At 46.8% G+C, this 27,945-nt stretch overlaps 2 protein-coding genes across 2 annotated transcripts; one reads left to right on the top strand and one right to left on the bottom strand.

Moving 5' to 3' along the window:
• Positions 1 to 24: 24 nt before the first annotated feature.
• On the bottom strand, positions 25 to 20,823 carry LOC142923736 (NACHT, LRR and PYD domains-containing protein 3-like). Its single transcript, XM_076064719.1, has 4 exons — positions 20,744 to 20,823; positions 19,754 to 19,849; positions 7,927 to 8,312; positions 25 to 4,198 (listed from the first exon to the last, which is right to left on the bottom strand). The coding sequence occupies exons 3-4, from the start codon at positions 8,288 to 8,290 to the stop codon at positions 2,520 to 2,522; spliced, it is 2,043 nt and encodes a 680-aa protein (XP_075920834.1). The 5' UTR covers positions 8,291 to 8,312; positions 19,754 to 19,849; positions 20,744 to 20,823; the 3' UTR covers positions 25 to 2,519.
• Positions 20,824 to 23,721: 2,898 nt separating this feature from the next.
• On the top strand, positions 23,722 to 27,931 carry LOC142923735 (uncharacterized). The gene is made up of 2 exons (XM_076064718.1): positions 23,722 to 23,975; positions 27,120 to 27,931. The coding sequence occupies exons 1-2, from the start codon at positions 23,789 to 23,791 to the stop codon at positions 27,773 to 27,775; spliced, it is 843 nt and encodes a 280-aa protein (XP_075920833.1). The 5' UTR covers positions 23,722 to 23,788; the 3' UTR covers positions 27,776 to 27,931.
• The last annotated feature ends 14 nt before the right edge of the window (positions 27,932 to 27,945 follow it).

Raw genomic sequence — 27,945 nt, 5'->3', positions numbered from 1 at the left:
TGTAGCGAAGGCAAATACAGTGCAGGTTATATTAGGGCAATTAAGCTGGGTGAACCAAGGACGGCTGTGATTGGCTGGAGCTGTTGCCAAGGCTAGAGTGGCACCTAAAGGTCTGGAGGAGAAACAGGTTCGAACGATGCGGAGCGTCGTTGGGACACGGACTAATTAATTGGGGAGTAATGAGAGCGGGGATAAATTGGGGGGTCGGCAATTGGAGCAAGGTTGTTGAAGTTGGAGAGCTTGGAGTGAACAGCGGGGAATTGAAGTGTGGAGAGCTTGGAGACAGAGAGTTGGAGAGACAGAGTTTGGGAGACAGAATTGGAGACGGAGCTTGGAAACAGCGTAGCGATAGCGGAGCTGAAGAAGAGAAGCAGCCAGCAGTGGAGAGAGCGTAGCGATAGCGGAGCTGAAGAAGAGAAGCAGCCAGCAGTGGAGAGAGCGTAGCGATAGCGAAGCTGAACAGAGACGAAGCAGTTAGCAGTGGAGAGAGCATAGTGACGGTGATATAGGAGAGCAGAGATGAAGAAGTTAGCGGCTGAGTAAGCGAAGTAATCGTGGGGGAGTGGAGAGACCAAGGTGGCGAGCGAGTCGAGTGAAGCACAACGAGCGAGCCGTGGCGACATGGATACTGTAAAATATTGAGGACATGCTGAGAGTTGTAAATAAAACGGTGTTCAAAGAAAGACAAAAGTTGTCCGAGTGAAATCGAACACTACACATGTAAGGTCTAATAAATCTGAAAATCTAAATAGGCTCGAGGCTGGATGGTGCTTCTACCCAAGACTAACATGTATAACAACAGTTGTTGTAGCCTGCGGAGCTGCGTTATGGCAATGGAACAACATTCATCTCTATGCTCTACACCAACCCACACTGACAAGATTGGTGATGTCTGGTCAAATAACCCCCAAGACCTGCATGGTGTGGGAGTGCCTTATCCAGCAGTAGACTGACCAAAGGCTGTACTTGTACATGTGTAGGAGTGTGTGAGTTTATATGTACACTATGTGTACGTTTGTGTGTGTACATGTCTGTGTGTATATACGAGTGTCTTTGATTGTGTATTTATATGCGTTTAGGGGAATGGTGGGAAAGTCGTTGGCACATTACATTACAAACGAAGTGACCTGGGTTCAATATCCGTAAACAGCATCAGTGGTGAGTGATGAAAAAAATTCTGGTCCTGGAACTCCCGTAGGGTGACTCTGCCTTAAATGAGTACCTGGTGGTGTGTCAACATCAGCAATGGGGAGAGAAAGACAGCCAAGGACGGTGCTGGTCAGGGAAGTGCGATCAGCACTTGCCTCAAAAGTGTATGCAGGCTCCACGGGGAGATTGTCTTTGTGCTCTAAAGTGCAGTGTAATAGTGTGTGCTTGTTCCCTGTCACTGGCTTCACTTTCCCCACCAGTTTATATGGGCTACTTGGGGGATCATTGTCTCTTTAATGCTTTACAACTAAGATTAACACCCATTACCAATTAGCTGTCTCTGTAGTGGTGAGCACAATCACTGACCATGATCCACTGTGAACCAGGGGCTTGAATCGGACACGTGGATCAAACCGTTACCCTCACTCTCCACCGCAGTCGCAATCAGGGCTACATTTTCTCAGTATGGCCTAAGGTCACCTCACTCCCTGCATATAGTGTGAGGGCTATCATTATCGCTAATTAAATGTTGCTGAAGATGATGGAAAACTTTACAGCATCCATGAATATGCATAACTTTTTTTTCCTTTTGTACTTTAACGTACAGTGAGTGCAGCATTCACTGTGGACCCACCTACTCACTGTACATTTACTTACCCACTCACACTAATTCACTCATTCACCAACCCACTCACACACTAATTCACTCATTCACCAACCCACTTACACGCAACTCACATCCTCACTTAACTCCACATATTCACTCATCGATCCACCCACCAAGTCACCCACCAACTCAAGCAGGCACGCACTCACTCACCGAACCTCATCCCTCAGTGGATGAGTGGGAGTGGGTATGCGGCTGGAGAGTGAAGGTATGGGCAAGGGTGGGGGATGGGTTATGGAAAAAGTGAAGGCAGGAGCAGATTGGGGGTTAATGGGAGGTATCAAGGGAGGGATGAGCGTGGCGTGCGGGGAGAGGAGTGAAGTGAGTGAGGACAATGATGGCAGTGGAAAGGGGAAGAATTTGTCAAAATTTGTGTTCATGCTTGGGCTACGCAAGACCGAGTGTTTACGTGAGAATGGAGTTACATTGTACTGTATGCACAGTTAATAAGTGAGGATTCTTATAGACAAAGATCTGCCGTATAGCCTTAACAGACTGCTGGGGAAAGTGCCGTTAGGGAGCACCTATGAAAGCCGGCATGGCATATGATGGAGTGGGTGGCCAGTATCACGCCCGGCTGCTTTTGTCTCCCGAGTAGCGATGTTTTACACACTGCACCTGGTGCTCAATTGAAACTGAGTTGATATCACGCACAATTATGCACACACAATTTGTGAAGTAGTGAATGCAAGGTGTGCCAGTCTTACACTAGATGTTTACATCTGTGCAGTCCACGCTGAAGCCTCTTCATTTCCTCGGTGCCGATGCCACAGCCGAACAGGTTGAGTGTCTCCACAGGTTCTTCTCGCTGCAGCAGGATCCAGGAGATGGCAGCGCAGTCTGGCAGGGACAGCCTTGTGAATGACAGGTCTATCTCAGTCATGGACCGAGTGACATCACTCAGGGACTTGCGGTCGTGCAGCTCGTGCACGCAGTGCAGGAGACTGTTGAGCCTGTGTTTGTCAACCATCCGATTCTTCATGCTGCGATTGAGCCACTCGATTATTTCCTTTTGATAATCTGCAGATGGAGGATCCAAGATACCCTCAAAGAACTTCCATGGAGTGCTTGATGCCAGTCCACAAAAAAACCTCTGAAACACATCAAACCTCCCATCTTTGCTGTCCTTAATAGCCTTGATGACGTCATTCACTGGCCATGTTGAATGTGACAGATGCAGAGCTATCGCTGCAAAGAATTCCTGCATTGTCAAGTGTGAAAATGAATAACAACTCCCTTGTTTAATGCCCTCACATGTGAACACTTTGTTGATGAATGTACTTCCTAGTTCAGAAGAACTAACAACAAACTCTTCTAGATCTTTTTGGCTGAACATCTGGATGTTTTGCTGAACCCCCTTCAGAGCCATATTGCCAAGAGACGATACAATTTCCTTGGCACAGCAGCTGCCACGTCCATGGTGTACTATGAGCCCAAACACGTATTGTGTGAAGAGGTCGGTCATTGATTTGAGGATAATCTCAGAATGTTCAGACTTTTGTAAATGTTCCTTCAGTGTAATGGCTGCTATATGGCAGAATGAAGGGTTCTGGGACAATGTATTCACTGTTTCATTTTCCTGCAGGAGCTTGAGTGCCCTTTCTGCTAGACTCCTATCTTGGTAAAATTTGTTAAAAAATGCTATTTTATCTTTGTTGGAAAACCCAGTGATTTCAACAGCTCGATCAACATTCACTTGACTCAGTTGTTCCATGGCAATGGGTCTGGTCGTTATCAAGACCGAGGCCTTGGGCAAGAGATTTTCATTCACTAGGGCAGCAATGATGGCTTCTACTGTTGCCGTCTTACGTGGATCGGTGCACGCATTGGCATAGTCAAGGCGCTTTCCAAACTCGTCCAACCCGTCCATAACAAAATGGGTTCTCTCTTGGTTTGCGAAAACCTCATCCGCTTTGTTTCCCAAACATGAGTGCAGCTTAGAAAACAGCTCTGCCAGTGACACCTCTCCAATATCATTTATCTCCCTGAACCTTATGAGCACGATGTGCTCAAAGCGTCGTGCAAATACTTTCTCACCTGACAGCAAGCTGTGCACAATGAATTTGCTCAACATGGTTTTACCGCTGTCTGGAGTCCCCACTACAATAACCAGTCGGGGGTGTGTTTTTTTTCCAATGTGATCAAAGAGCTTCTTGTAAGTAATCCCTTCTCTCTGTGCTCTCTTCATCAGCTCCTCGTGCTGCTTGCCTCTCGCTAGTAACTCGTGCTCCTTGGTTTCTTGATGGCGGTAGTAGGGAACCAGAATTGGCTTCACCATCCTCTCCAGCAAAAACACTGCAGGTTCTCCAGGTCGTGCGTCGTAGTTTCGTGTTAATGATGTCAGCTTCAGCAATAATTCTCTGAAATCATCACCAGGCTTATCTAAATGACACAAATAATTTAACGAGCAGATCAGTTTCACTTACAATAAAAAACATATTCCTATAGCAGACAAATATGTTTAAAATAAACTATGTAAAAAAAGCGTAGCGAATTCATTCACCATGGATAATGCAGCAACATCATGTACATCATGAATTATTGTGTGGAAGTTTTCACGATGTGTATATTCTCCAAATGCAATTTTTATAAACACTGTACCTTTTGTAAAAAAATATGTTTTATCATAACAAAAATGCTACCACCATGTGTCTTGTTTGTTTTGCCTGTGAAAAAGATAGTACCACATTTAGCATTACCGTGTACATCAGCATCATCACAACCTAATTCTATCAATCTGTGTGTAAAATGCACTGCTTGCCTTATCCTACAATTATCGATTTTTTTTTGTCTAGGATGTTGATTTTTTTTTTATATTTCACTGGTATTGGGGCTGTGTTTCCTCTCCCATCTCAAGCTGGCCTACATCACGTAGCACGGGGGCTACACTGGTGGAGTGCAGTACACCAGCCACGGTCCTAGCAGCAGAGAAGATGAAGTGCTGTCACTTCCACAAGAACAGACACATGAATCACAACACTCGTAGCATCCCACGTGATACATCGTAGGTTCACTTGAACTTCAACTAATCTGGCTACTGCATCATCAGCAAATACTGTGGCAGCCACTACATTGTGGAGAGTGTCGATTTCCAATGACAAATTTGCTCAACAACTTCCATCAGCTTTCCAAGGAAACATTGAACCCAGTCTCTCACCACTTGGGCAATGGTGACCATGAGTAGCCTGATCCCTCTGTATCTGATCTTATTTAAATTTCTCGGGAATCATATATTCGGAGTCATTATCTCCCGTGGACTTTTTTACAAATGACGAGGTCTACAAATTTGACGTTGAATCTGGAGTGAAGTATAACCAATCCAGTTTCAGTTTCATTTATTTTGTATAGCCCTGTGAGCCATTCGGCTCTTGAATCGGGTGCAACTGCAACAAACAAAACCAGGAACAAGAAACATCTTAAAGTGACTACGCGCAAACAGAAAAATCCAGGAAAAAACAGCAAAGTCTTCCGGAAAAAGCACCGTATATCAATGCTGTGTGCAAACATCCCAGTGGGATGCAAGCCAAACAATTACAACCATAAGACAATTTAGATTAAAGTTATCAGTCTAACTCTGTACTACAACAAATAAATATGGCTAAACCAAAACGTTTTAGAAATCACTAAAATAAAGCTATAAAAGCAATGTAACAGTGATCATAGGAACTAATTTAAATTTTACAATAAAAGATACACATAACATGTACTACCAAACTTTGCAGCCATAGCTTGCTGCATGAGTCACTCCATAACAGCAGGAGTATCAGTAGGAGTATCAACATTTTTCAAGAGTTAAGAGGAGAGAGTAGGTTCCGTTTCATGAGTCAATGGCATTAAAAGGCGGGGTGTCATTAGAAATAGCAGTCATTTCTAGATTTAAAGCTTTCGTGACTGCAAGGATCCATATTCTGGTTCTATTCGGTAAAGTCACGTTAGTAAAAAATAAAACAACAAAAATCACGACGTTTCGGCCACAACACAAGCGGCCTTCATCAGGTGAAGGGACCAGGCTGTCTCGAGGACAGCGCTGGAGTGAAACACAGCCACGCTCAGACCGCGACCTTTAAGCTGTGTGCAAGGGAACAAGGTGCCTTGACAAAGGAATTAGCATAAAAATTAGCATTTGATTGGCCGACTTAGCATGATGAACGGTGTAGAGGTGGTTTACATGCGGGTGCACATTCCGGTTGGCGTGGGGGGGGAGGGGGAGTTTACCTATTGATGGTGTGAAAAAGGAATTTTTAAGAGCTGCGAAAGTTTGGGGTACCACTACTTGAAAAATATACTGTACCATTGAAAATTAGTTTAATGTTTGGTTCGATTTACAACATCTTTCCAATGGTTGCTTAATTTGAAACCATCTTCTCGGTTGAAATTGTGTCTGTGTTTGTAGATCTGAATTGCCTCGTAAACAAATTTCTGATAAAAACCCGTGGGTTTGCAAAGAACCTTGGTATCGGAGAAAATTATATCGTGATCACCCACAGCGTTGTAACAGTGATCAGCTACGGCAGAATAATTCGTTCTGCCGTGTTTCAAATCTGATTTGTGCTCGCGAATTCGGTCAGAGACATGTCGCTTTGTCTCCCCGATATAGCAAGCACCGCAGGTAAAACTCAATTTGTAAACCCCGGGGTACTGTAAGTCAGGAATGACATCCTTCACAGATGGGATCAGATCACGAATTTTGTGTACTGTATTGAACCGGACCTGGATCTTGTGTTTGTTTAGAATTTTGGAAATCTTTTTAGTAACGCCTGCTATATATGGTAGTGTGATGGTTTTCACCGGAGTATCAAGTGGTTGTTTCTGTATGGAGGGAGAAACAGCTTGGCGGATGGTACGGTCAGAGTATCCATTCCTTTTGAGGGCCAGGTGTACATGTTTTAATTCACGGGTCAGGTGGTGTTGGTCCGAAATGCAATGAGCTCTTAAAAATTCCCTTTTCACACCATCAATAGGTAAACTCCCCCTCCGCGCCAACCGGCATGTGCACCCGCATGTACACCACCTCTACGCCGTTCATCATGCTAAGTCGGCCAATCAAATGCAAATTTTTATGCTAATTCCTTTGTCAAGGCACCTTGTTTCCTCGCACACAGCTTAAAGGTCGCGGTCTGAGCGTGGCTGTGTTTCACTCCAGCGCTGTCCTCGAGACAGCCTGGTCCCTTCACCTGATGAAGGCCACTTGTGTTGTGGCCGAAACGTCGTGATTTTTGTTGTTTTATTTTTTACCTACGTGACTTTACTGAATAGAACCAAAGAGAATAGCAGTCATAGCTAGTCAATATAAAAAAATTAGGAGTAAAAAATGTCCACAAAGGAGGAGACATTATACTGAGAAGAGCAGATAGCCAAGGACCGAGCCACGTGGAACACCATATAATTGGGACTTCTGAACAGAAGGCAGTCCTTGCTTGCAAAAATAGGGCTCACTTTTAGAGGGGAAGCAGAAGCAATGGGGAAGTGTGAGAGATGCCTGCGTAGCCATGCCGATTCAATAGGATGGAGTGGTGTGTGGTATCCAAAGCAGCCCAAAAGTCAAGAACTAGAAGCAGCTTCCATAATTTAAGAGAGGTGGTCATTCACCCTCAATAGGGAAACAGTTTCAACGAAATGGCCTTGGTGGAATCCAGATTGTACCAAGTCATGGAGACCAAGGCAGCTGATGGGTTTGCTGCCATGGCCAAACATATTGGGCTTGACACTTGAAAGAGAGCTTCATAGCTCATTATATTCTTCCAGCTCAAATAAAATGCCTGTGTCTGAAGAGGTGAGAGAAAATCACCATGTTTAAGTCATTTGCAAGGAAAGGGAGGTGTAGGATAGGACAGAAATTCAGGAATGTTGGGGTACAGTGTGGATGCAATGTTTTGATACTGACACACATTTCCATTATCCATCCATCCTTTCCTCCAAATTTCTGATCCCTTGTACATACCCTGCTATGGAATGGAATATGAATGTCCTCCTCCTGAGAGGGATGTTGTTATGCAAGAGTGGTGCAGTTTGCGAATATCAAATGACAGTTCATATCAGTTCAAAGCAATTCCTTCACTTAAACTTGCCAGAGACATGCGAATGGTTACGTGAAGTTTAGCATCACTCACGAGAAGCTGCTCCAGGGATGGCTTTACCCGCAGTTGTGCTCAGATCGACACCCATCACGTTGAGCTGCTGCTCATGCTGTGATATCCACTGACCCAAGAGAGGGATCTCGGATCTCAGTGGCACCAGCACATCTTTAAGGAATCTCATGCACACTTCTTCTCCATTGTTGAGCACCAGGTCAACCAGGTCCCGTGTTCGTGCCATGGGGTTATTCTCGCTTTTGAGGGACGCATATACACTGTCCAGGACTATCCCTGTTTGATAGGAATAGTCAAGCACTTCTGAAGACTTCGCCTGGAGGTATTTCTGCAGATTCACTTTGTTGGTTTTAATGCTCTCACATGCAGAAACTTTTGATGCCATCACGACAAATGCATCGAGTCACCTGAAGAAAATGAAAACAAACCATGTGTCACCTGTAAGCATAGTCGTGTAATTTTAGACAGGTACGGGAAAGAATAATAATTATAAAAATAAAATGTTGCTACTAAAATCTGAGAGGTCTCGGTTAGGTACAATTGTGACTTTAGGTATTTGATTGTGAATACATTGAGTTATTTAAATTGTAATGAAAGCTTAAAAATTGTCATTGGAATATATAGAAATACATACAATTGCATCGAAACACTTTAGGCATCTCAAAACACTCTTCAGTGCAAGCATTTGAACATTCACATGAACACAACACTACGATAAAGAAAAGTAAAATGTAAACCTAATTCAAAACACCACACAGGTTTAGCAGATTAAGCAGCTGCGTGACACCACGTGCTCACTGCCTCGACCATCGTGATGCCACGCAGATGGCAAATTGCGTTGTAATGTGCAATGATCGGGATAGCGTCACCTCTAGTTGAGTGACGATTAGAGGGTGGGAGCCAGGTTTGATCTTGGGTAGTCCCTATGTAGTGGGCACTCCCATGCTCTCAATGTATGGGTAGAGGGTGCTCTGAGGTTGTCTAGCAGTGGTATGACGTCACATACCGCGCTCCCAGCAGCGGCTGGCGGGGCCATTTGTGAGGGGGCCGGGGGAGCCGACGGAGGGAGCCGATGGAGCCAGGAGGCCGACGGGGCGGGGGAGCCGGGGGGGGGGGGGGGGCGACGGAGCCGGGGGGAGGGGGGGGCGACAGCGCGGGCAGAGGGAGCCGACACTGACTTTCTCATACATCATACACTGACTCATTCACACCATGCACTGACTCACTCACACATCATGCACTGACTCACTCACACATCATGCACTGACTCGCTCACACATCATGCACTGACTCGCTCATCATGCGCTTACTCACTCACACATCATACACTCGAACAACCACTGACCCATTCACTCATCATACACATGTTCACTCATCGTGTGCTGGCTCACTCGCACATCATACACTCACTCTGCCGCTGACTCGCTCACACATCATACACTGACTCACTCATCATGCGCTGGCTCACACATCATGTACTCACTCAACCTAATACTGACTCGATCATCATACGCTGACTCGCACATCATACGTTGACTCGCACATCATACACTCACGCTGCTGCTGACTCACTCACACATCATACACTGGGAGTGTCGTGCTGCCAGCTATGGCTGCAGGTTTTGTCGTACATGTTATGTTTATCGTTTGTTAATTTTAAAATCACAGTTCCTATGATTACTGCTGTTACATTGTTTTTGTAGCTTTATTTTGGTCTGGTTGTGGTTCAATAGTTTTCTGCAATGTAGATTCATATTTTGTTTGTTGCGTTTGCACCCGACTTAAGAGCCGCATGGCTCACAGGGCTATACCTAATAAATTAAACTTGAATACGCTTCACAGAAATGAGTAAACATGACCTTTTGTGGAGGTAGTGTGTTTGTGTGGGGAAGCCAAAACTTAAAGTACACACATGAGGCAACGTCAATGTTACTGTAATGTTCATTATGTTAAATAAATCACTTATACAGGACAGCAGTGGTCCAGGTGTCTGTGCAACCACCTTCCTATGCCTTTGAATCTCCACTTGCACTGTCTCTTAGGAATTCTTCAAAATTAGCGGCACGTTACATCATCATCAGCAGCCATTGTCTCTCTACCGCTGGATGAACGCCTCCCTATATTTGTTTAACGTGAGAAATTGATGAAGAAAATTCTTAATTTAACATTTTTTATTAGTATCAATAATAACGAAGCATCTGGTCAGTGAGTATGCACCACGTGCATTTACAACAGCATGCAGAGCATGAGACTATAACGAGTTTTGTACATCATGTTTGTAAACCCAAGTAATCCATTCTTTAGTATGAGATATTTATACATTTAACTCTTTGTGTATTGAGCTGTGTGTATTGCATTGCTGCAAACTAAATATCTATACTGTACATATACAGGCCGGTCTGACTTAACCAGCGTTCTTTCTACAAGAAGGTGCTATAACAAGCAATATTAATTTATCCCTGGGGTGTCACTATATACGTATGATTTTATGAGTAGTCAAATAGTACGAGGAGATAATGCAATAGGGAGAAGGGGGTGAGGGCGTGGGCTTAGTCGCTTTTTCTCTCATACAGCACACATCTCCACAGGAAATGAAAAAAATAACACCTGGCAAATGGACATACATTGATGTTTACGCCCAAGGCGCAACAACTCTATTGGTTTCACTATCGTGCAGCTCCACGCTACACACAGCAGACGCGTGCTCCCTACAGAGGATAAACTGTCGAGCGTCTTCTACGCCGACAGAACGAGCTTCAACACAAACATCCCCCATGTAGCTCCACAGACTGGTGGGTCAAGTGCTGTTAGTGAGCCCCTTTGAAGACCTGCACGCAAAGTGGGGTAGAAATGGCCAGCACCACACCTGGCCACGTTTGTCTCATAGGTTATACTGATTACCCATTGTACCAGGCACTCATTTAATGCAGACACAACCTAGAGGACCCAAAACCAGTGTAGATATCACGTGCTATTGATAACTGTGGCTGAGTTTGTTGTGCAGCATGGCTCGCCACAAACACACATAGGCGATGTACACAAACATACAAGATACAAATGAGAAAAATCTCCCATATCGTTTTTTACATTATTGGGATTAGTTCTGCTAGCGAGCACCTAAGAAGGCCAGTACGACACATGAAGGGGTGGATACATAAACACAATAACAATAAAAGCCATTCGCCACTCAAAATTGGTGACGTCAAAAAAGTGTTTGTGCCAGGCTAAGTGCACATTGAGGTCACGTGGACTGTCGAAGGCTCATGGGCAGTAGGTTACAGGATAGATAAAGGTGTCATGGGTTGAGTGACAGGGATGACTGGCAGATCTACCACCTGTGCTCCCTACTGTTCCACCTTGCTGCATTTTACTCATTCTGCACTCCGCTCGTTGTTGTGAGCATCACTCCTCCGCCCTCCGTTATTGCTGGAGGCGGACATCCTTCACAAAACTCCTCCAGAGACGCTGATCTTGAAACCACTGGTCGAGCTGTTGGCAAGCCCAAACAGCTCCACCATCCTTCTGTTACACTGCAGTCAAACTCTTGCCTATAGCGATAAGCCCCTTATATCTGGACAAACAGAAGCTGTTTGGGTACACAGTGACTGGGCATTTGGGCTACATGACCCAGCCAATGCTGCCTCACCTGCCTTAGTATCTCACTGATGGGCATTTGTCCAGATCATTCAAGGATCTAAGCTGCTCACATAATCTAGTTTGTTAAGCCCACGGTGGATCGTAGACAACTTGAATATGCAAAACCAGTGTGGATGTTCCTTTAAAAGGGATCCAAATTTCTCAAATGTAGAGAAGGGAGGGGATATCTGGCTGAGAAGACCCAGAGCTTTACATGGAGCGACAGGCAATGTAGCATTCACAGTGTGTTACGCAGCTGAGATAATTATGTTCAACCGATTCGGAGCATGACCTCTGCTGCCAAACTGGAGCTAGTCACATGCACCCTTTCCAGGTATGGAAAATTGTTCTGCTCTGTCCAAAACTGCCCCACTGCTCATGGGGAGTGGAGGGATGGGAGAATACGATGACAGAATACCCAGGCAGGTGCTTTGTTTTATGTGGGGATGAACGTAAACCCCATTTCTTAGTAGTACTCTCGAAGTTCAACAAAAGCTTCTCCAGCTCATACTGGATATAATTCTTATGGTGGGGATGGTTGTAATGTGGAGGTGGGCAGTGGTAATGCACGCTCCTGTCTAATGAGGAACCAACAGTTTGGGACAATTTCAAGATTATGTAAACAACGCCGCCAAGACCAGCCCAACAACCTGTTGCAATATTGGAAATGAATGGATTAGTGATTAAACGTGGTGTTTAATTGAAAAACGAACGTAAAAACTGCTACAAGGGCCTAAGAAGGCAATGCAAAACTCAGATCTGGCATGAACAGAGGGGGCCTGATAGAAAAGCTGCAGCAGTTGAATAATAACTCTCAGTCAAATAAAGGATGACTTTGCAAACTTCAGTCAGCTCAGGGGAGCCTACTTTAATATTTCCTGCGCAATTACAAATGCCAGTGGCAAGCTCCTCAGCAGTTGAAGGCGGAAACTAGCATGCTAGAAGTAATTATGCTCCCAAATGCAGAATCGCTCTTCGTCATATCCCTTTGAAGAGCTCATGCAAGCCACAGCAACCAAAGACCCTACACCTTCTGCATTGAGCCATTTGAGTATAAAGTGAGAGGTACCCTAAGAAAAATGAAAGAAATCACTAGTATCCAACACTTGCAATATCAGAGCAGAAATGCTGACACCCAGAGGCTCAACTATCATCACATGGGTGAGTAAGATCTTTTAACACACGTGGAGGGCAGGCTTGAAACCAGCTTTCAATGATGCAGCCTTTTTGGTTGGACTGCAGGCAGTCTTACTCGTGCCGTGTCAGTCATAGAAGTTGTTGGACCATACTTATATTTGCCTCAAGCAAGTCTTGACGAACAAAGTGGGGTATAATCTGCTGAGTAGTGTAGTGGAGGCTGTGAAATGAGAAATAATCAATTAGAGTGCCTTTAAAAAGAGCCTCTGTCAAGGTGATGTGCACATCAGTGAGATACAATCATCATTGGGAACAAGGAGGTGTACATTCAGCCTACATTTCTAAAGAGAGAACATAAAGTGATGATCACAGGAGAAATCTGTGGATGGTAAGTGACAGGCCCAAATAATTGCATCAAAAGAAAAGGGAATGAGTGACCTCCGAATGAGTAAAGGTTGATTAGAAGTTCCAACAGGAAGCCTTGGTTGCTGGGCGGAGAATGAGTGAAGGGGAGTAAAGCGAGATGGTAGGGACGATATAGGAGAACATTGGGAGGGGAATAAGATGATGGGAGAGGCAAGCAGGAGCGTGTCCATGGTGGAACTTGAAGACAGCAAAGGGGATATTGTGCTTGATGCAGAAATTAATCGGATACCAGTGGAGGGATCAAACACGATCACAGCTTTACCAATTAAAAACCAGGCAACAGAAACAAACATGAGTACAGTATTACCAAAAACAAGACTGTCACACTATATAAAGTCCCACTAATTTCATGGATCGTTATTAAACAAAGGTGTCGCTTTAATCGACATTGTGAACTCGGGATGTTACGGGACAATGAGTCCCATAGGCAACGCCACGGGCTGAAGGGCACAGTGAGGGCTATCACTCCCTCGACTGACTGTGCGCGAGTAACAGACTTCAGCCTCTATTGACGATCTCTGTGAACAGGGAGGTGGAAGCCAATAGAGTTCATGTCAACAACAAAAACCGTGACCTTTAAAGAGACAATGCTCCTGTTAAAGTACGATTGACAGTACATTACCATTTTTACATGCTTCAGAGTACTATACCCATTTTAGAAGCAGCGTTGCTTTGTAGATTGATTTTGTTACTGATGGAGATAGTAAAAAAAGCATGTGGCAAGATGAGACGTTCATTCGAATCCGTGTTCTCAATGTCCTAGCCCCTTGGCATAGCCCCTAGGCTCAAGCACAAGACACTGATACTATTTTACTCAACACCCACCTCTATAACCCCCCTAATCGCTCCCCCTCAATCCCGCTATCTCCCCCTCCCCCCATCGCGATGTTATTTATCTTCCAAAAAAACTTCTTCGATAACACCGCTTTGAAATGAAATGTTTATAGTAAGAGACGATTCAGGCAATGGCCCTTTTGTCACAGCACTTCAGTCTCCTCGACTTGTGACATCGGCACAACCCATGAGGAGGCCGCATTTGTTGCACTCCAAGATGGCTTGGTGAACGCCCCTCCCCTCCACTACCCCGACTTTTCCTTGCCGTTTGTCCTTGATACAGATGCTAGTAACACTGGCATTGGAGCTGTTCTGTCTCTAGTTGTCAATGGCATCGAGAGTGTTATCGCATAAGGAAGCAGAGTGCTGTCTCCGGCTGAACAGCGGTACTGTGTCACACGCTGATAACTGTTAGCTATCGTGTTTTTCTTGCAACAGTATCTTCCATATTTGTATGGGAGAGACTTTGAGGTGCGCTCGGACCACGCGGCGCTGCAGTACGCGCTGCAGGTTGACCAGCCATCTGGCGAACTTTCACGCTGGTTGGAGGTCCTCCGTGACTACTCTTTTCAGGTTACCTATCGCAAAGGCTCCCATCACACGAACGCGGACGCCCTCTCGCGATTACCCACGAACGAGAGTTGCGCAAGTTTTTCGGGCTCCGGTCGCTGTAAGCCGCGCAACGAACACTCGCCCCCTACCCTTACGGCATCGGCCGAGGTTGTAACATCTGAGGGAGCTGGGGATCCAGTGGCGCGTGATGCTGTCATTGGATTGGACCACGAAGAATGGGGGCGCCTCCAGGTTGAGGACGCTTCCCTGCTTAAATTGCGATGCGGAGTCAGAGAGACTGATGGGGGCGAGGATTGATGGGGTGTCGCCTCTTTCATTCTCAGAGGTGGATTGCTCATGCATTGGGACGGAGAGATGCGATGTTCCAACATTGTTGTGCCCACCGCCCTGCGGGGTAAGGTCATTTGGGCGGTGCACGAGCGTCTGTTGCACTTGGGTGTGCATAAACTAGCATTGGCCACACGTAAGTCGGATTTCTTCTGGCCTGGCATGGCTGAGGATGCTGCTAATTTGTTGAAGGGGTGTGTGCAGTACACGCGGTAGAAGCCGCTCGTGGGAATAAATATTTTCTGGTGGGAGTCGAGTATTTCTCATGATGGCCTGTGGCCTGGCCGCTTCCCAAACAGTTGGCGGCAAAGATCACTGAGGCATTCCTCAATGGCTATGTAATTGTAGTGGCATGGTTGAACATGATCGCCACTAATCATAGCCGGCAGTACTAGCTTGTGTCAGTAGGGAGCAGAGGGGAGGCTGAACCTGCTGGATTAATGATGACGGGCCGTTGGCCAAGGCAATCCCTGGGGGAGCATCGTGACCAACGGTCAGGACCCCAGATCCCGGGAAGGGGGCTGGGGAGATGATGTCATTCTCCAGACCCTCGGAGACGGTCCTAGAAGGAAGGCGTGGCCAGGGGCGGAGTGAGCCAGGAGCCTATATATAAGTCAGGTCCCTGAGCGGTCCCAGCAGTTGTTGTCCGGCCGAAGACTGAAGAGCATCCTGGAGCCCTGAAGAGTAGAGCCCAATGGGCAGAGCCGAACCCCTGGCTAGGGTCGGCTCGAGCTTGTACCAGTGAAAGCTCCAGCTGATAACCAGTGAAGACTCAAGCGAAGACTCAAGCCCCAGCAGTATAGATGTCGTGATAGCCAGTGAGAGGCAAGCTAGTCTGGAAGGACTACCTCCATAGAGTATCGGGTGAAAGGGGCCATTACCCCATTGTGTAATAACCTGTTAATGTTATAATAAATGTGTTGCCTCAGAGTAAGCTTCCTCCAGTTTATTACCCACTACATAATGGACAAGAGTGCTCCCGAACGTCTTCTGAACAATCAGGGCAAAACATTTTCTTCAAAATTATTGCAAGAGGTGTGCGTTAGTTGTGAACCAAGAAAGTACGCATGTCACCGCACAATCCGCAGATGGATGGTATGGTTGAGGTGGCTGCACAGAACTCTGACCTCCATGTTGAGTCATCAGGTCAGCGAGAACACGACCCCCAGATTCATGTTCAGTTACAAGCCGCACCCAACAAGGCTAAATCTTAAATCTCTGACTCCGTGTGCTGTACCCTTCAAAAGCTTTCAGAAGTGCGGGAGACTTCCAGGGTAAATTCTGATTCGTGCCGATTGGCCAATGAATGGCTGAGGGGCTTCCGTACTTCAAAAACATGAATGGGCACCTGGGGACAGAGCTTGGTTGCACTGTCCACAGGTACCGGTGGGTACATCGCCCAAATTGCTCAAACCCTGGAGAGGGCTGGTTGATGTGATTCGGGTCATTCGACCGCAGTGTGTCCAGATCCGCTTGGGGCGGCGGAGTTGATTTGTACACTCCTCTTGCCCTAAGCCCTTTATTGCTCCCTGTGAGTTTGTTCCATCTCCACACTGTGGGCGCCGAGGGACAGATGTGTCCGGCGAGCTGGCATGTGTGCACGTTGAGGTTGGTCCTCAGCGGAGTCGTGTGCTTCCTCCCTCAGGTGCCGCGCGCCTGATGTCCCCCGAGCCGCCGCCTGCGCTGTCTTCACTTGATTCGAGAGAGGAGAACCCGTCGACCCGGCCTACTGCTCTTCGTGAGGAGCCGGATTCGACTGGACAGTTGCATATTCCCCCTGGGACCTCCAGGGAGAGTGAGCCCACCTCCACTGGAGGCCCAGCCACGAGGACTCGCTCAAAAACTCTTCGGATTTTGTGACACCCATGCACACACACTCCCACACCATCAGTTGCTTGTCACACTCAGTAGGCCATATCGGTTATTGGCTGAACCTAGCCTTTGTTGTGCTTATGGGTATTGTTACACGGTGAGGATGGGAGTTGTTGGTGATGGAGGGGATTCCGTGCATTCGCGTTTAATATTTTCTCGTGTTGTTCTGTACATTTGCAGCTAGTGTATATATTGTATAGGTGGGCTTGGTTATTTATATGCTATTTGTTATTGTTATTGAGGCACACATAGCGTTTAGTCACTTTTACTCGCTTTTTTCACCTTATTCACTTAAGCAACCATTGGAAAGATGTTCTAAATCATACCAAACATTAAACTAATTTTCAATGGTATTTATCCAAATAGTGATATACCAAACTTTCATAGAAGCTTATTTCACTTCACACCTACATTTGTAAACTCCTCCCCCGCCCCGTGCCGGTCCTCTACGTTCCAATTCACACCCCCTCCCCCCCTCCGTGCCGGTCCTCTTGTGCGTTACGGTCATTTTATGCTAATTCCTTTGTCAAAGCATTTTGTTTCCTCCCACACAGCTTAAAAGGACGCGACCTGGGATGGACTGTCTTCACTCCAACGCTGTCCTCATGACAGTACGGTCCCCTTCACCTGATGAAGGCCACTTGTGTTGTGGAAGAAACGTCATGATTTTTGTTTTTTATTTTTTACCTACGTGACTTTACCGAATAGAACCAAAGAGTATGGATCCTTGCAGTCACGAAAGCTTCAAATCTAGAACTTATTCACTTGGTTAGTTTTAAGGGGGAGTTGACAGCCAGGACGGCTGAATGCTACGAATGGGGGGGGGGGGGTAATGTAGTGACATCGGGAATGCCACTGTGTAGTGCCGGCCTGAGAGGCACGGCGTGCGATGTAATTACATCACCGACACCCCATATATGTGGGTGTAGTACCAGCCCTAGTGGGGCTTGGTGAGTGCTGAGTCATGGCGCTGAGTGGCACCACGTGTGGCGTGCAGTGCTGTTCTATATAGGAGGGGTGTGAAAGTGTCAACCATGAATGAGGTTAATGTGGGCCATTGCACTCTGGTTGACCCTGGAAGGTACATGACGGGTAAAGTCTACACAGGGGCCCCAAGTTGGGGCTAGTGGGTAGTCACGTATCAGGGCGAGATCTTGCAATAGGAATCGAGAAGGTAGTCGTGGCCAAGGGCAGAGCCGGCCACGACTGGTGAGCATATAAACCGGGTCCCCAGAGGGACCGGGGTTCAGCTTTGCTGTTGTCTTCTGAAAGATCTACATTCAACGTCCGTGAAGAGTCACCAACACATGGGCAGGACTCAAGCTGGAGTCCTGCTCATTGTAGCTATCCCAGAGTGTTAGCGCAGATAGCCTGGTGGTCCACCACCATAGGTTGTTATCTGGTAAAAGGGAAGTTACCCCTTCGTGTTGGTATAAATAAATTTGTTGCCTCCAAAGAGTATGTCTGCGACTCAATTGAACCGACTACACAATGGTGCAAAGGTCAGTAAAGTGACCGAGGCCACCAGGGGCTGTACCAGTATACCACATCAGATTAACAAGGGGCTCAGTGGTGGCAACAAGTTATCCCCTTCGCCTGGAATGCAGGAGGTCGTGGGTTCGATTCCAACCCCGACGCCTGGATATTTGGAGTTTGCATATTCTCCCCGTGGTGGCGTGGGTTTTTCTCTGGATCCTCGAGTTTTTTTCCCTCCACATTTAGAAATATGCGTTTACAGTATTTGGCTGCTACAAATTTCCACGTGATAAGCCACTTCGTTGAGCTACGATTTGTGGCCAGGTTGCTTTTGAAAAACAGCTATATAGCTCAGTGGACCTTACTTGGTACAATAAAATAAAAATCTGCCGATTCCTGGAGTTATACTATAGGAAGGCCTGGGTACCCAAGGGACCAGGTTACAGCATCTGTCAGTTCAATGAAAAATCTAATAGCTTAGTGAACTTTGCCTGGTTCATAAAATATTTTGTTAGTGTTTAACCTCACGTGACAAACAATAAATCCAACAAACACACCCAGTGCTGAAATGCACTGAAAAACAGTAAATGTACCAGAATGAAGCAGTACACATCTTGTCAAGTTGTATTTATGCAACAAAGAAAACTAAAGAAAAATAACCAAATCCACATTAGATGTGGATGTGATCATAAAGTAAAGCACTTCTGGATAATGGGCACCCTATGCCCTGTCGGTCGTGTTGATTTTTTACCATATTTCACCACGCTGACTAGTGCGGGTTGGTGAAGCGAGGGGGGCAGAACTGATTCATTTGTCACTCGCCTCTGGATTTAGTCCATGGGTGTGTAGTGATGTGCGCTAAACACTGTGCAATTGGACGACCCCACATGCCCTGGGCACCCTTTCGCATGAGATATTCAAACTCAATCTATTTTGCAGGTGAAATATTTCTGAAATAAAAATGCAATGAAGGAAAAACAGAGAAACTGCTATGACACGGTGCACAGGTGTGAATTAATATATTATAATAATCAGTCACACGACTGACCATACAAGGCAAGCACACCATGGTGGTGTTTCCCAGCGCCTATCTCGTGACTCGGTATGGGAATCGCTGCGGCGGTGTCCGCTTGTGCAGCTCCATGCGACCCACAGCAGACGCGCGCTCCCTACAGAGGATCCACGGTCGTGCGTCGTCTACACCTACAGCACGAGCTCCAACACAAACATCCACCATGGAGCTCCACAGACTGGTGGGGCAAGTGCTGTTATTGAGCTCCTATGAAGGCTGGCATAGTACACGAAATGGTAAGTGGTCAGAACCACGCCGGACCGCCTTTGTCTCCCCAATGTGTGATGTTTACACACCGCCCCAGATACTAATTTGCGTTACACACACATTTACCTCCCTACCCCCCACCGCACACACACTCACACACTACACCGTTTTCCACACACACACATTTAAGCACCAATCAAAAATCCCCCGTGTATCCTACACAGGTGGTTTATATTCTGGACCACACCACCCACCGTCCCCCATGCACCACGAACTCCCCACACTCACCCACGCTGTGAAGTGTCGAGTCGCCCCGCGTCTCTCGCCCCTGACGCGGCCCAGTTCCCCGTGTAGCCTCCTCTCCCCTGCTCTCAGCCTCTGGCCCTGACGCAGCAGAAAGGAGAGGGGTGGAGGGGTGACGGGAGGAGTGAAAGGAGCGTTGAGGGGAGGGTTGGGGGGAGGATCGGTGGGAGGGGTGGGAGGGGTGGGGTGGGTGGGGTGGGGTGGGTGGGTGGGTGAGGTGGGGATGGGTGGGGATGGGTGGGGATGGGTGGGTGGGGTGGGTGGGGTGGGTGGGGTGCCCCTTGCTTTCTTCCGCCCCTCCCCCCACCTCTACTACTTATTTTAAGCCTCTGTCTGTTCATCCCTCCGGCCCCTTTTTTCTTGCTTCTCTGTCCGTCTTTCCTCTTCTTACCTCTTGTGTCCCTGTATATGTATTTCTGCTATCTTATACCTCGTATTTGTTCACTCTGTCTATGCTGGTATGTTCAACCCAGAGGATGAACACGAAATTTAGCACTCTTCTGAAATTCGTGGTCTGCCAGGCAGGTGTCTAACTGTGTCGTTGGCCGACTGGTTTTGCATCACGTAAATTTTTCTTAGGTTTTTTGAATTCTCGTCTCTCATCTTCTTGTTGTATTTACCTCCGTGCAGTTTAACGCTCTCTATGTGTTGCGCTGATGTCACCCTATGTGCTATTTGTTTTTACACCTGATGAAGATCGCTTGTGTTGCGGTCGAAACGTCATGATTGATTTATTTTAATATAATTTTATGGTATTTCTACATACGTGACTTTACCGAAAAAACCAATGAGTTAATCAATGGTTCTCTGTGTGAGTGAGTCTATGTGTCTCCATGTGAGTGAGCCTATGGCTCTGTGTCAGTGAGACTTTGGCTCTCTGTGTGAGTGTACTCTGTGAGTGAGTCTATGGCTCTCTGTGGGAGTAAGTGGGTCTCTAAGGCCACAACCATCTTGCCCCCTGCCCAGTGCGTCCACCTGGTTGAGCTGCAGGAGTCTATTGTCCACCGCTCCAGACCGCACAGATATCCGACGTCCACCTCCAGCACAGACACCAGCAGATTCTTAAACCTGGTTGTGGAAGTAAGGACACGAGAGGGGTAATAGTCAACCACCATTACCACCATCAATACCACCATTACAACCACCAAAATCACTGCTATCGTTAACACCACCATCAATATCACCACCTCCACCACAACGATCACTATCAAAATCACAATACTCTTTGGTTCTTTAGGTAAAGTCACGTAGGTAGAAAAAAATAATAGATCACGACGTTTCGATCGCAACACAAGCAACCATCATCAGGTGAAAAAATATAGCGAGAAAGCTGCTGAAACACAAAGTTATATTGGCTTGAGATAAGCTCAGCCCAAGGGTAAGTGGGCGGGGCTAGAGGTAGAATTTGCATGTAAATACAACACCACATCGTGGAAAAGGAAAGAGAGACACAGACACCGAGAGACATCCACACACAGAGAGAGGCACACACAAAGAGACACACGAGAGACGCATATAGAGAAAAACACACCGGCAGAGAGAGACACCCACACAGACAGATGCAGAGAGAGATAGACACAGAGGGAATTACATAATTGCCCATGAATTACTATGGTGTGACAATGCCAATTACCAATGTCAAAGGGAACATCAATGAATGGTAAATGTGGGGTAATATCCCCAGAAGAGCATGTAGACTACATTAAAAAATAAAATAATCAATCAATATAATATCACATATGGGTTCAGTTTAAAGTTTACTTATGACAAATAATACTGAAATAATTGTGCTCCATAGATTATCTTAATGGTCAAGTTACATAACCATCACGGAATCACTTAAGCTGACCATTTAAAAAGACATTAATTGCAAGATGTTGAGCAAAGGAAATTGTTTGGAAGTTCATCTCACACTAAGTACATGTTACTATAAATCTAAATCTGCATAGTTCTCGATCAGCAAAGTCGCAAACATGTTTTACCACAAGCAAGGAGTTCGGTGTAAAGCTGTTAAGCAAATTAACCACTGCACACGGTTGTAAAGCTCTCTGCCTCAAAGTCAGCACTCTACCAAGTGTCGCGACGCAGCTGCGGATGCCGCATGACAATAGGCGGAGTGAGTGAATCTAAGTAGACACTGACCCTGTCAAAGGGGATCCCATGTCTAGAGTATTTGTGGCTGGTGCTACACATTTCTAACGTGATTAGCCATTTAGCTGATCTATCATTTGTGGAAAGGTCGCTTCTGGAAAACAGCCACATAGCTCAGTGGGTCTCACCTGGTAAAATAAAAATAGTTTATAGAGTTCGTTCTGCCTCAACGCGTGTTTTCATAACGCCATTTGGATATGGCACGATGGATGTAATAGGGAACACGTTTTATAACGCAGATGCTAAATGGATATAACGCGATTGAGTCAACAGAACCACGTCACGCGAGTAGGAATGTGCGGTTGTACGGCTGCCTGGGCACAGCGTCACACGAGGCATTGGGATGCTGCTGGATGCTTCCTGATGCTCCCCACGCGCCTCAGTCTTTGTTCAGCCGACACACGCATCTCACGCTGTTATCACGGACTGTGCTTTACCCTGTATTAGTCATTGTAACGAGGGAGTTTACACAACGCGGTGTTATTCAGCAACGCAACTGCCGCGTTATAGAACACTGCAGTAAATATTGTCGCGGTGTGGAAGGAGCAATGAACGTCATCTTGTGGCATGGAAAGGCATCGCAGCCCTAGCGAGCAGCCAGAGACAAAGCCTGCACGCACGGCAAAGTTGTGATTGACCCGGGGACTATTAGCAAGTGACACGTATGGACTAATGGTTACTCTAAATGACGATGTTGACGATGGTTATAACGTGCTACAAATATGCAAAACGCACATCGCATTAGCTCTGACAAATAGCGGACTTTTTTAAAGTTATCGTTTACAATGGTTAATTTGTATATCATGCCAAGTGAGTAATTTGCGTGTGGACCCTGACAGCGGCACTCAATGTCCAACTCTTGCGAATGCTCTCAGGGGATCTTTACCGTGCGCTGCGTTCACTCACTCAGCCCCAATCTCCCTGTCGTGAACTCACCACTCACCCACTCACTCACCTCACCCTTCAACTCACTCACCCTCCTCACCTATTAATTCTCCTCATTAACTCACTCACCCTGCAATCCCCCCCCCCTCCATCACCCGGCACTCACCGCCTGTCCGTGACCACCTCTCCCGTGCCTACAACCACAAACACCACCACCACCTCTCCCGTGCCTACAACCACAAACACCACCACCACCTCTCCCGTGCCTACAACCACAAACACCACCACCTCTCCCGTGCCTACAACCACAAACACCACCACCACCTCTCCCGTGCCTACAAACACAAACACCACCACCTCTCCCGTGCCTACAACCACAAACACCACCACCACCACCTCTCCCGTGCCTACAACCACAAACACCACCACCACCACCTCCTGCTGCTGCTGCTGTCGCGGTCTCCGCGTGGCGCCGCGGGTCCAGGGGGAGGCCTCGCGGCCCAAGAGCGGCGCCACGGCTCCCCCCCTCCCGCTCCTGGCCCCTCCCCCTCGTCCCTCCTGGCCCCTCCCCCTCGTCCTTCCTGGCCCCTCCCCCTCGTCCCTCCTGGCCCCTCCCCCTCGTCAATCCTCCTCCCGTTCGCGACGTGGAGTGAACTCAGCCCCGCCCCCTCCCGCCCCCACCGCCCCCCCCCCCCTGCGCGGCCCCGCTGCCCATTGCAAGAATGGCGGGAAGCGGTCGCGGGGCCTACCGCGCGCCGCCTCTCGCGTGATTGGCTCGCTTCGCGTCACGTGGGGAAGGCGGAAGAAGAGTATGGGGGAGGAGCTGCGCGGTAAGGGGCGGGGCCGTGGAGTCACGTGGTGGGCAATGATTGCCAATAAGTGGGCAGGGATGGCTGTACGTCACATCCGGTGATATAGGACACGCCCCTTCGTGACGTGCCTCACACTTCCTTCCGTCCCGCGTGCCGTCAACACGAGCTCAGCATGGCGCTGTTGACCGTTGGCGTTCCGCTGTTGGCCATGCTTGGGATGGAGATCTTCATTTATCTTCGTTTTAAGCTTTCCATCTCATACTTTTACCGCGAGACCACGACGCTGCAAACGGAGAGGATGGGCCTGCAGAATGTGGAGCTCTGTCAGAAGAACAAGACCATGGAAGTGGAGAAAGATGGTAAGCTACCATTTTCTTTGGTTCTTTCGGTAAAGTCACGTAGAATGAGAATAAAATAATAGATTGACAAAATAAAATAACACAATAATATTCTCACGACGTTTCGGCCACAATACAAGCGGCCTTCATCAGGTGAAGGGGACGAGACTGTCTGGAGGACAGCGCTGGAGTGAGAAAGCCACGCTGAGATCGCGATCTTTAAGCTGTGTGAGAAGAAACAAAGCGCCTTGACAAAGGAATTAACATAATTTAGCATTGAAATGGCTGAGTGATTAGCTTGTGACTGGTCACAGAAAAGGCTATGTTAAAGTTAAAGCATACACATCCGCAAAGGCACCCCTTGACAAAGGAATTAGCATAGAATTTAGCATTGAAATAGCTGAGTGATTAGCTTGTAACTGGTCACAGAAATAGCTATGTTAAAGTCAGAGCATATACATTCACCGAGTCACCTAGTACAAATCAAACAGGAGAATTTAGCATTGAAATAACTAGGTGAATTTAGCATTGATATAACTGAGTGATTAGCTTGTGACTGGTCACAGAAATGGCTATGTTGAAGTTAAGGCCTACACATCTGAGCTATTCACAGTAACTGGGTATACAATATATAATGAATACTATATACTGAACCAATAAAAAACACAAAAATTTTAATTACCTCAATGTTATCAATAAACTCTATATTCTCCAATCAGCTAAGCTACCAACAATAAGTCGTTATATATCACAATGCTATATGGCGAAAATGGGTGGATTCTTACCCTCAACTTTAGCACCACGGATAGCTACGGGTCCCGTTCAGACGGACGAGTTCATCGATGGTCGGAACAGAGGAGGGGGAGAGAGACAGCTGCGAGGCGCTGTTATACTCCATGTTGTAAACCATACCATTAACCACGGTTAAGCTATCCGTGTTGCTAAAGTTGAGGGTAAGAATCCACCCATTTTTCGCCATATAGCATTGTGATATATAACGACTTATTGTTGGTAGCTTAGCTGATTGGAGAATATAGAGTTTATTGATAACATTGAGGTAATTTATATTTTAGTATTTTTTTTGGTTCATGATATAGTATTCATTATATATTGTATTGTATACCCAGTTACAGTGAATAGCTCGGATGTGTAGGCCTTAGCTTCAACAGCCATTTCTGTGACCAGTCACAAGCTAATCACTCAGTTATTTCAATGCTAAATTCGCCTAGTTCAATGCTAAATTCTCCTGTTTGATTTGTACTAGGTGCCTCGGTGAATGTATATGCTCTGACTTTAACATAGCTATTTCTGTGACCAGTTACAAGCTAATCATTCAGCTATTTCAATGCTAAATTCTATGCTAATTCCTTTGTCAAGTAGTGCCTCTGCAGATGTGTATACTTTAACTTAGCTATTTCAATGCTAAATTCTATGCTAATTTTTTTGTCAAGGGGTGCCTTTGCGGATGTGTATGCTTTAACTTTAATATAGCCTTTTCTGTGACCAGTCACAAGCTAATCACTCAGCCATTTCAATGCTAAATTAAATGCTAATTCCTTTGTCAGGCGCTTTGTTTCTTCTCACACAGCTTAAAGGTCGTGATCTCAGCGTGGCTTTCTCACTCCAGCGCTGTCCTCCAGACAGTCTCGTCCCCTTCACCTGATGAAGGCCGCTTGTGTTGTGGCCGAAACGTCGTGAGAATATTATTGTGTTATTTTATTTTATCAATTTATTATTTTATTCTCATTCTACGTGACTTTACCGAAAGAACCAAAGAAGATGAATCCTTGCAGTCACGAAAACTTTAAATCGAAATTTAAGCTACCATTCTTAGATGTTGTGTTTGAGAGGAGACCTGATGGCTCATTGGGGCATTCTGTCTACAGGAAACCCACCCACACAGATTCCTACTTGAAACCTGATTCCCACCACCACCCAGCCCAAAAGAATTCTCTCATCAAAACTTCATACCATAGGGCTCATTGCATTTCGGACCAACACCACCTGACCAGTGAATTAAAACATGTACACCTGGCCCTCAAAAGGAATGGTTACTCTGACCGTACCATCCGCCAAGCTGTTTCTCCCTCCATACAGAAACAACCACTTGATACTCCGGCCAAAACCATCACACTACCATATATAGCAGGCGTTACTAAAATGATTTCCAAAATTCTAAACAAACACAAGATCCAGGTCCGGTTCAATACAGTACACAAAATTCGTGATCTGATCCCATCCGTGAAGGATGGCATTCCTGACTTACAGTACCCCGGGGTTTACAAATTGAGTTGTACCTGCGGTGATTGCTATATCGGGGAGACAAAGCGACATGTCTCTGACCGAATTCGCGAGCACAAATCAGATTTGAAACACAGCAAAACGAATTCTTTGCTGATCACTGTTACAACCATGTGGGTGATCACGATATAATTTTCTCCGATACCAAGGTTCTTTGCAAACCCACGGGTTTTTATCAGAGATTTGTTCACGAGGCAATTCAGATCTACAAACACAGACACAATTTCAACCGAGAAGTTGGTTTCAAATTAAGCAACCATTGGAAAGATGTTCTAAATCGAACTAAACATAAACTCATTTCTGTGGTACAGTATATTTTTCAAGTAGTGGTACCCCAAACTTTCGCAGCTCTCAGCTCCCCCCCCTCCCGCTCCTGGCCCCTCCCCCTCGTCCCTCCTGGCCCCTCCCCCTCGTCCCTCCTCCCGACTCGCGACGTGGAGTGAACTCGCCCCCGCGCCCCGCGCCCCACCCTGAGCGGCCCCGCCGCCCATTGCAAGAATGGCGGGAAGCGGACGCGGGGCCGACCGCGCGCCGCCTCTCGCGTGATTGGCTCGCGTCACGTGGGGAAGGCGGAAGAAGAGTATGGGGGAGGAGCTGTGTGGTTAGGGGCAGGGCCGTGGAGTCACGTGGTGGGCAATGATTGACAATAAGTGGGCAGAGATGGCTGTTACGTCATAGTGTACGTCACATCCGGTAATGACGTCACGATAAATAACACGCCCCTTCGTGACGTGTCTCACACTTGCTTCTGTCCCGCGTGCCGTCAACTCGAACTGAGCATGGTGCTGCTGATCGTTGGCGTTCTGGTCTTGGCCATGCTTGGGATGGGGATCTTCATATATCTTTTTACGCTTTCCATTTCAGACTTTGACCATGAGACCACGACGCTGTCTACGGAGAGGATGGGCCTGCAGAATGTGGAGCTCTGTCAGAAGAGCAAGATGCTCCGTCTGGAGCTACAGCATCAGCTGGAGGAGTTCATGGAGAACCGAGAGACTCTCCAGAGAGAGATCAGGAGCCTGGTTCAACAGCTTAAAGAGCGCCAGTTGGAGCTGGAGCCCACGAGAGTGCCTTGCAGGGAGAGCAAGTCTCTGCATGCAGATTTTCTCCGAGACTGCAATGCAGCACAGCGGCAAATGTCGCTGCGCTGTGAAAACGAAGATCTCCGGAGGTCGCTGCACGCCCACCTGAGGAAGTTGAACTTCCTGAATCCGCAGAGAGGGCAGGAACAGTTTAGGCTGCGCGGGAAGCTGGTGCGTCACGAGGACATGTGGCATGGGGAAAAGAGGCTGCAAGAAGAGAACCTGCATCTCCGTAGCCAGCTGAAAGAGCTAATATGGACCGTGTCTCAAATGTACAATGATGCCACCACCGCCGAGGCCACTTCCACCGCCGCTGCCACAGCTTCCACCACCGCAACCGTTTCCACCACCACTTCTGCCACCACCACCAAGCCCAAGAAGATGAAGAGATTTAGCCATTGGTTCCGAAAATTGCTGAAGCGCAAGTCGGCCATTTAAAAATATTGGGGAAATTGTGAAAATGACACCACCCTAATTAAAACATTACTCAGAAAGACAAACATACCCCATAGAACATCAACAAAGTCATATATAAGACAAAATATCGTACATTTGCATGCAACACTCTAATAAATACTGTATTGTGAGCAAAACATAAAGTTACTTAA

Source organism: Petromyzon marinus, unplaced genomic scaffold (assembly GCF_048934315.1).
Source record: "Petromyzon marinus isolate PM22_M1 ecotype Great Lakes invasive population unplaced genomic scaffold, UKy_Petmar_22M1.pri1.0 PM_Scaffold_627, whole genome shotgun sequence".
NCBI lineage: Eukaryota > Metazoa > Chordata > Hyperoartia > Petromyzontiformes > Petromyzontidae > Petromyzon > Petromyzon marinus.
Note: the sequence above shows the minus strand (reverse complement) of the source record. Positions and strands in the feature narration are given on the sequence as shown.